Source organism: Poecilia reticulata, linkage group LG9 (assembly GCF_000633615.1).
Source record: "Poecilia reticulata strain Guanapo linkage group LG9, Guppy_female_1.0+MT, whole genome shotgun sequence".
Taxonomy (NCBI): Eukaryota; Metazoa; Chordata; class Actinopteri; order Cyprinodontiformes; family Poeciliidae; genus Poecilia; species Poecilia reticulata.
The window spans coordinates 622,761-632,961 of NC_024339.1; the positions used below are offsets into that span (position 1 = coordinate 622,761).

Here is a 10,201-nt window from a genome sequence, read left to right on the forward strand (position 1 = left end):
TCAAATGAAAGGCTAGTTAGCAGGTTTGTTGGAGTAAAGATGCATCGAAAAGTTGCAGGACGGTAGCTCTCGAGGACTGGACGTAAGCACCCTTGGTTTATTATTTTTGTTAGCAGCTAAAGCTAGCCAAGCAGGTGTAGCACGGGGTGTCGGTGGTTAAACGAACATTAAAACTGCCAGAAAGGCAGTTTGAGTTAACAGTATTTAGCTGCGGAGTCGTTTTCTTGAAGTTTTCGGCTATGGACGGCATAATGGGGATAGTGGCTGTGCTGGACCGGTGGTTTGATCTATGCGATCAAAGCTAAGCCAAAATGTTTTTGTCTYTATAAATAATAATGATAATAAACAATGACATATTGGTTAACCAAACGGTAAAGTACTGACAGCTATAGACGCCAGAAGTTTACCGTTCTTCCACAGTATCTATRCCGTACTTGAATTGACGGTAAATTACTGTCAGGATGAATTATGGTACAGCTACTCTGCATTTACAGTAAACTTCTGGCGTCTATAGCTGCCAGTATTTTACTGTAAATTTACAGGATTATTTCTTGGAGTATATATGAAAAAAGGTGAACATCTTTTCACAGGCTGATGTTAAACTATAGTGAACTTTTCTTGTTTGTTAATTACAAAAATTATTTCTATTTTCTGCATGRACTGCACTCTGCAAAATCTCTGATGTCAGATAGTTTGCAGCAACACAATGCCTCATACTTCTCTACCGAGCTTCTGCTGCTTCAGTCAGGCATGTCAGCGGCTCCCRGGAGTGAACCTGTGGACACACTGAGGAGTGCAAAAGAACTGCCCAGCTGACAATGAAGCTGGGCCGTCGATCTGAAAAACTTGTCCCACAAAACCTGTGGAGCCAAAACAAGCAACTTCTGTGGCGCTGATTACAAACTCAGCAGTCAGGAAACAGAAAAGCCTCGTCTGACCGTCTGTCCCTGCTGGTGCTTCATAAATTAAATCTTTGTGCCTGGCATCCATCAGCAGTGCAGCAGCTGTAGCTCTTCATGCAGGGMCGGTCCACAGTGATATAGGGGCCTTAGGCAGAAACTGATTTAGGGGCCCCTTTTCCTCCTAAGAACATCATCACTAACTGTGCTTAAATATGGATTTGATGAAATCTAGGAGGACAGGCCAAGTTTAACTGATCGAGCTAAAAAGCAATCACTGATAATTGGTTAATATTTGCGGTGATGTATTTATGGACAAACCGAGTTCAAACACAAAAATTAGTTATGAAGATGATTCTTTGCACATATAAGTCCTAAATCCAACATTTATAATTATGTTTTTAACTTGTCTCTGCTCAAATCAATAAAATCAGATATTGACATTCTCAATAAACAACACTAACAATTTTAGATCTAAGGTCTATGTTAAGCATTTAGAGGGGCCCGTGAAGGCTGAGGGTCCTAAGCAGCTGCTGAGTTTGGGCCAGAAAAAGAAAACTCTCAGAGAAAATGCAGTAATGAAAATCTTCTGACCCGTTTGGACCTTCCTCTGGTTCTGGGTCTGATCTCTACCAGACATGAGAAGTCAGATAATACTGCTAATAGCAGCATCTCTGTGTGTGTGTATGTGTGCATGTGTGTATGTGTGTTTTTTCACTAAAACATGTTCTATTTTTGTTCCCGGAGCCTTGCTGTTTAATTATACACAACTTTAGATGACCTCAGTGGAAATGTTCAGGAAATGGCATCACAACCCTTTTCATATTGATGGGAAGCAAAAGTTCATCCTCCAAGGTCGATGCTAATGTGTTTGCTCCTTGTCTTTGTGCTAGCATTGTTGCTATGCTTCAAATCTACCAAAAGTCCAATRTTTATAGAGTGAGTCTCTATGATGATCAGTAAAARAACATCTGATCAGCAGCAGCTGGCTGCCACTTTCCTCTAAGATCCTCTAAGCTGCTGTTGTTTAAATGATTCCTTACACACAGATTTTATCTTTAATCAGCAATAAATGTWTCCTAAATAAGGAATTTGCTGTGTGTCTCCTACACTTGAAGTTTGGTTTATAGACGTTTAGAATCTATTGGTGACTGGAGTTGTATTGTGTCCCTTGATGAAAAATAAATAACTACAAAAAAAAACTAGATATCCAGGCAGATGTTGTTTTTTACCACGACTCTAAGCATTTTACAGTGWTGCAAATTAAAAATCCCATGTCAGAGACTGAATTGAAAGAATTATTGTAATTTCTCTGAAACGTGGAGCAGAGCTGCTGTGAATCGACCTGCAGACTCAATCCAATAAGCGCCTTACCGAGTACCCATGTGAAGTTTTGACGTGTTTGCAAAAAATAATGAACACAGAGCACAAGTTTTACTCTTTGTTCAATTTATTGATTTTTTTGCTATTACAATAAAATATATCTAAAGAAAAATGTGGTCAATTTCTCTGTTCAGAGAAAAACATTTCAGTTTAAGATGGATTCACAAGAAAAAAGAACAAAGCGAGAACCAAAAACAATACCAAGAGAATCAGTTCCACAACAGTAGCGCTTAGACCTCAACATAAAGCAGATATTTTTTTGTGTTGAATGTGTCCTCATATTGTAGTAGATATTCACTTCACAACATAAATATACTGTACAGAGTGATGGCGGCCGTCTCCACTGGAAATCCAAGGTGCGTGTGTATGTGTGTGTGTGTTCAGGCAGTCACTGAATTAAGGCAGACGGAATGATTGTCTACAATACCTTGAAATGGCAAACGGACTAATCTGACATGGCAACAGTAAGAAAGTTGAGCTGCACAATAATACAAACACCACCGTGTTTCTTTGTTTTCACTGACTGGTGACAGACGGGAGCAGAAAATATTGTCACTGTCAATTTGATTGGAGTGCTTTTAAATGTTTTTTTTTTTTTTTATCTTTTTTTTTTAACAACATAGGAGACCAGTGTGGGACAATACACAAGTGTTGCTGTTTAACAAAGTTCCACAAACAGAGGAGAGTTTTTGGGAAGGGAAGGTCGTGGTTGTTCATGGCCTCACAAGTGCAGCCTCACTGTTTACTTGCTGTTTAACTTCAGTTTGCAGCTGAGACRCTGAGTTCCAGTGATGGTGCTGGAACTTAAATCCAAATCRTRCATTTAATGAGTAATGGTCACAGCGCTAAAATCTGCAGTTTTCTTTCWCTTATTTCCTTGTTTTGAAAAGACTGAAGTTGTGCAAATTTTGGAGACTAACTTGCTTCCCTTCAGCTAACCGGTTGCATCCTCCAAGGAAGAATAAAAATCCCAGATGAAAACTGGATCATCAAATCTGATGAATGTTTTTGTCATTCTACAAACAGATTGAACAAACCATAAAACCCCTTTGTCAATCGGTAAAGTAGTGCAACAGGACAGATGGCCACACATTGCTGTATGTGAAAGTGATAAATCAGTGAGCACCAGCTGATGGAAGTGGGGTTAACATGGGGATGTGTTCTGTCATACAGGAAAGTCATTTTTTATTCTGTTTCGATGTGCCAATTCAAACTATTCCTCCAACCACATAGATTAATGAAAGATTGGTTTAAAAAAAAAAAGCTATTACATTGTCATGATGAGCTCATCATATGCCACCTGCTGACAAACGGGCTAAATTTGGAAGAACTAGTGACTTACTGGTATAGTATACATGTCATCACAAGTTTACAATACAATGTGCAATGTCTTGCAAAAACAATGGTGGCGGCAGCATCATGATGTGGATGCTTTTCTTCAGCAGGGAAAGATAAGGTGGAGTTTTTTGGAAGATGGATGGAGCTTATGAAAAACCTGCTGGAGACACAAACCATGATCAAATGAAGTTCAACTTCTCCTTCCAACAGGAAGCCCAGYGGAGCTCACAGCCAGAGCTGCAGTGGAATGGTGAAGATTACAGCACTGTCATGTGATTGGGCCCAGATTTAGATCTGTTCGCATCTTTAAAACTGCTGCCTTTTTTATCTTCTGTCTCCTCACATTTGCTCATAACTTTGCCCTCTTCTTTATGTTCTTGCGCATAGTTTTTATATTTGACCAAACATTACTGTTTTCTTAATTTCCTTCAAATTATTTTAATTAGTGTCCAGTTTTTTCCTCGTTTTGTTTCTCACTTTTTCACTTTTGTCTGCGTTTTGATGTTCAGTTCAATAGGAATGTTATACATTAAGAAAAGTTTTGGATATATAATGTTTTAAATAAATAGATAAAAACTCAACTCTACAGAACATGATGAGGCTTTTACATTTAGGCTGCCTGTATAGTTGAAGATATTAAGTGCATTCCTTCCTGGTCAAGACCAGTGTGTTATTTTAAGGTATGTTCAAAAATTGGACACAAGCGTCACACAGTCCATCTTCAGTTGTTTTTTTTTTTGTTTTTTTTTCTACTTTGGCAAACATTTAATTTACAGCTTCCAGGCCTGTAAAAAGGGACAAGATTCTATAAAGCTTAAAAACTGCTCACAGGAGTGAGGTGTGTGACATTTAGATTTTTGATTGTCACAATGATCAGCACCTCTCTGAAGTTCTTGATGCTTTATATCTTTTACAACAACAATTATAAAGTCTGTTTTTACTTAAATAAAATAATCTCTGTTCTGTGTCGCATCCAGAACAAGCTTCTTTATAGGAGACATTGTTGCAGGCAACTGCGATTTCTGAAGGAAGGAAACAAAATGTGTTGTGAAAAGGGCCTGGAAACAGGCAGACCTCCAGCCAGTTAGAAGAGTTCCCAGCTGAACCTCAGAGGCATCAGGAAGTGGGAACTTACAGGTAACTGCAAAGCTGCAAAAAGACATCAGCTCAGCTGTGGAATGTACGATTAGTTGTTTAGCATGTTATTCATGTTTATTCTAACTTTCCTCATAAACCCAATTTCAGATGTTTGTAATAAGAGTAGAAAATCCAGTTTTAAGGTCATGTTAAAGTAGCTGTGCAGGATATGAAGATGGAAACATTCAAAACCTTTAAATTCCAAACATCTGAAACATCTTTCTATCTTTCAACCTTAGGAAAAGTCCTAACAAAGATGACCCAGTGTGAAACCTTTTCACCTTTTATTTTTCATTCCCACACACATCCTCACACACAGGCACACACACATACACACACGCAGTCTCACACAGAAATGTAACACTTGGTGGTAGAACGTTGGTGTGTGTGTGCATTGTTCACACACACGCCCTCTTAGCGTGCAGCATCTCGATGAGCAGGTTGTTGCAGGTCACCTCTCCGTTCAGGTGCTTAAAGCACAGGTAGTCCTCAGCCTGCGTGCTGAGGGAGCGCAGGTCAGGCAGCTGGACCACCAGCTGGCTGAACTTCTCCTGAAACTGAGGATAGGTGGACAGGATGTACTCCAGCAGAGCCCCGTTCACCTGCTCCTGCACACCCTCAACGAAGGCCTGGTTCTCCAGCAGCTTTACGTCTGTAGAGACACAGAGGACAAATGGAACTCAGTGGAAGTTCTGATGGTAGGAGATGAATAGTATCATATAGTGCTGTCAATCAATTCAGAAACTGAAGTTGATTAATCATACTGGAGCACTCTGATTAATCACTATACCTAAATTTGTGAGTTTGAAATATAAATATATACCCAATTTTGCTTATTACAGGAATAGTGATTTGGGCACGCCTCTCTTTTTGCTGCACTAGAACAGATTCATTYGCTACATGTAATATTAATGTGTTAAAATTTTCAGATTAATTGCCTGCGGTGACATGTTARCATTCACAACCAAAGTATTATATTAATCAGATTCATCTAAAATTGATTTGAYGGAGAATTTTATATAAATAGAAACACTGGCAATTAGAATAGTTACAACAATCAATGGGCAGAGATTATGACATCACTTTTATTGGAATACTAGTATGAAAAGTAAGAATTACTGTATTTACATTAAGCAGGAAGACGGATATAAATCTGTGTGCACCAAATGTCTGTGTCCCTGCTTGATAACATTGTGGTTGATATAATTTGTGTTTATTAGTCTGACTTTAAGTCCAGTAAGATAAACCCACCATCACCACRTCCAATCCAAATAAATATTCTGTTTAAACTGTGACATTGTTACAGTTTGGGCCAACATGCAAACCATGCAGGTATCCTAGTAACAGTTTATGTTTTAATCAGTTAAGCATTTTATGTCATAAAAGTATATAATTTCTCAGTGTGTGTCTGTGTGTGTTTGCATGTGTGCGCGCGTGCGTGCATGTGTGCACATGTTCTTGTATTTGGTACATAGTATGGACATTTTCCTGACACATACCGCACTTTGGGGACCGACTGTTTCCTATGGGACCCAAAGCCCAGTCTAGAGATTATATTTAGAGAATTAAGTATTACTGGTAGGTTGGGTTAGGGTTAGGAATATACTAGTACTGACTAGGATTATGAAAAATATCTGGGTTAAGCATAGATGCAGTTAATAAAATTAATAGAAGTCAATGCAAAGTCTTAATATGGATAGAAATCCAAACGTGTGTGTGTGTGTGTGTGTGTGTTTGTGTGTGTGTGTGTGTGTGAATGCGTGTGCGTGTGTGTGTGTGTGTGTGTGTGTGAGACAATAGCCTTGTCCTGCAGCTGAATAGCATTCAGCATCAGCTGAGCCCATCTCAGAGAATCCATTCACACAGTAATTAAATGTTTTGAATCCATGCTCTGAATCATCTTTTCAAACTGCTTAAGGGCAATTAAATTACCCCCAACAAATCTGACTCTGAGGATGAGGGAGAGCAAGAGCGTGAGCAAAGAAGCTGCTGGCAAAGACAGCAAATATTTTCTGTGTATAACGAGTGCTCTCCCTGTTCAAAAGATCTTTGTTCCCTGTTTTGCCAGCACTGAACAGGAAACACTTCTGGGAATCTGGCGAGCCGCATCTATGCTCTCTCCATCTGCACAAGCCACTACATGAATGTCAGTCTTGCTATCAAATGATAGACCCATCCATTACTCTTCTTTTGAATGCCATTAGTGGACAATGGATAAGGTTGCTTTTGTTAATATTTGCTTTTGTCAAGCTTAGAAATTTAATTAAGTGAATTTATTGWGGGGAGAGAGGCCATGTTGGAAAACACTTAGATTAATAGGAAGCACATATTATCTGTATTTGTGACATTTTTTCATTAGGATGTCAGTGTTGCTATTCAAATGCTGCATCTGTACGGCAATGTCGACCCAAAAACTCGACGGATTTACATCAGGCATTTTTCTTGAATTMATCATCTCTACACAGACCTTTTATAGCAATATGCAGAACAAGAAAATCCTCAATAAATATGAATACCACATTTTAATAATCAGGACACATATAACTARTAGTATGATGTATCTCRAACTAAACATGACCTATGCTTATTCCAGTGAAGAAAGATGATCTATAGGGTSACTTACTGGGGTTGAACAGAAGGAGGAACTTGAGACAGGCCATCTCCCTTCGGTCCACCTGCAGCACCCGCAGCCTCGCTGCAAGCTCCTGACCTCTCTGGACCAGACTGGAAAGAGTTGTCTCTCCTTGTGACAAAATTGAGGACATTTCAATCTGCAAGAATATGAAAAAAGGAATTTTTTTGTTATTAGCTCATTTTCATGTTTTTATGCACCTGAGCTTTTGTTAGGACTCATCTCTAGAAAAGCCCTTACAAGGGAAATCTGAAGTAGGCTTGTCAACGCAACAAATTTGTCTGTACGAGAAAATGCCCAGTAATTATTGCAATTATTGTTGTTTATTGCAATATGTTTATTGCATATCAATATATTAGATTTTACTCTCATAAAGTCAAATAAACTGTAGTCCAGTAAAGAATATCAAGCTCTGTACATGGAAGATATTTTAAATGTCCAAAATAAAACATAACAATGAAAAACTATAAACAAAACGGAAATAAAATTTACTTAGAACCATAATAATAGATAAAATGGATTATGAAGTCTCTGTAAAGAAAACTGCCCTTCAAAAAATATTCACTGTTAGAATGGAAATTATTATGCTAATTTTAATKTATCAATAAATTCATTGATTATGATATTTATATAGCTTTATCTAAACTGCTATTTAGGAAAACTTTAGAAGTTTATGCTGGTACCTTTTATGTTTTTTTATAGTAAACACATAATTGTGCTTTTCCATAACTGAAATGCATTTGTGTAGTTTTTATGTTTTGTACTGTATATGTTGCATGTAAAAATTTCAACAGTACTGAGAAATTTAGATTTTTTTTACAGAAATATTTTTAAATATACTCATAAAAAATACTCAATTTATTTTTATATAATTTYCACTGATCAAGAAAGCCCACAATGAAAATATGATTTTAATATTCTAGAGAACAGTAATTATAGTTAAATTGACTCAGTATCTGCTGTGTGTTATACAACTATGACAGTTGATCTCAATTGACCATTAAATMGAATCTGATGAATATATAGTGTGCACAGAAACAACATTCTTGACCATCACATTGCTTATTAATTCATTATAATTTGACTAGTTGTTAAGAAGTAAGAAAACTGTGGAAAAGTATGTTTCTAGCAATATAATTAACAGCTTAATTTATGGATGAATTGATACGAAGTCAATTACAGAGTCAGTAGGAAAAAAGGCAAAATGTGAGAATCAGGCTGAAAACAACAGGAGAAAATCTGTAAAACAGGCTATAGGTCAGATGTAAATGATATACAGTACATCATACAATTTTAGATTAACTTTTATGCTTCATTGCTGTTTTTAGATATTGTTCTGAAGACTTTACATTGTGGCAGATGTGGCTGACAAATCTGAAAGCGGTTACAGACTGAATTCTCAGACAGTTCTAATTACAGTCCTTTTGTTTTAACAACTGGTGGAAGAAGAAGCTGTATGGGGTGAGTATCCCTTCAAAGTCCCACCACACTACTGGTTAGAACTTCCTTACTTCTAGGCCTGGTGTGAACTGTGTTCCTTTTTCAGGCAGAAGCAATACGCAGCTGCAGATCAGTTGTTTGGCTATTTCACACAATGTATCAATGCCAAAAATAAATAGATAAAAAATATACTTTCAACTACTTAGGGAATGCATCACTTAGTTAGATACAGCAACGCAACTTTAGCTAATAAGTTCCTAGGTGCTTATTGTGAATTTTGATGTCTTCAGGATTCCATCTAWACTGTAATTCCTACTTATTTAACAGTTTTMTATGGCTGTCAGTGGAAAGACAACCGTCAGTTTGCAAGTATGATTCTAGCTTGTCCATCAGATGACAAAGTGCACTTGGGCAAAACAAGTTTCCCACCACTAMATTGTACTGGTGTGTGAATGGTTCATAATGGTAAAGTGAGTTGATTCTCTGTATAACTAGAGCAAAACTGCATCATTTCTGTCCATGTAGTACSTAAAACTTAATTTTGCTCAGCATAATTACAAGTTAAATCCTAAATTATTAGAAACTTTTTAAACTACATTTTAAAACTATAAACAGAGATTTTGTGTCCCAATCTCCATTTGGGACACCAATGTTCCACAGTATTATTAGCATCTGCACAATTTTATAATKGCTGCATCTATCTATTTAATAGTTTTGATTCTGTATTTTTATTTTATTTACTTAGTTTGTTATATTTTATTTTTGTAATTCGTCAATTAGTGTATACAGAACAAACACTACAGACTAATAAAAAGAGGTATTGATCTACCTCTTTTTGTTCTGAATAAAAGAACAAATAACAAAAATTCAACAACCAAACAATAAAAACAACATAAAAAATGCTTAGAAACTGTTCTTTTAGATAAATTAAGCATGTAGTATAATGCTGCTGCTGCTGCAGTGCAGTTGTCACTGAAGTGCTGTTAAAGCTTAGTAAGTGAGGCAGGCGGTTYATGTGCTGGTTGGAAGTTGAGCGAGGGAGTGTTACCTCCTGGCCAGTCACCAGCAGGATACTGTCTTCCTTTCCATGTTGAACTTGTCTGAAAATGTGATCCAGGACCAGAAGTTCCGACCAGCAGTTGTGAAGTAGCTTCATTTGATCTCCCACCTTCAGAAAATAGAGCAGAGGGTGGGGGGGTGGAACATCATAAGACACTGTGGCTTCATTTTAAGCAACTCAGTATGTCTCTCTTTAAAATGCCATTCTATAAAATCCCATAAAGAATTCTAACTTTATGGTGAAGTTATTTTCCTTTATTTTCTGTCATTACAGAAAACACTTGAACATGCGGCTGTAAAAATCTGGGAAAAC

At 37.2% G+C, this 10,201-nt stretch overlaps 1 protein-coding gene across 1 annotated transcript; it reads right to left on the bottom strand.

Annotated features, from left to right (window-relative positions):
• Positions 1 to 2,387: 2,387 nt before the first annotated feature.
• nr5a1a (nuclear receptor subfamily 5, group A, member 1a) lies at positions 2,388 to 9,999 on the bottom strand. The gene is made up of 3 exons (XM_017306900.1): positions 9,878 to 9,999; positions 7,381 to 7,528; positions 2,388 to 5,409 (listed from the first exon to the last, which is right to left on the bottom strand). The coding sequence occupies exons 1-3, from the start codon at positions 9,983 to 9,985 to the stop codon at positions 5,156 to 5,158; spliced, it is 510 nt and encodes a 169-aa protein (XP_017162389.1). The 5' UTR covers positions 9,986 to 9,999; the 3' UTR covers positions 2,388 to 5,155.
• Positions 10,000 to 10,201: the final 202 nt, after the last annotated feature.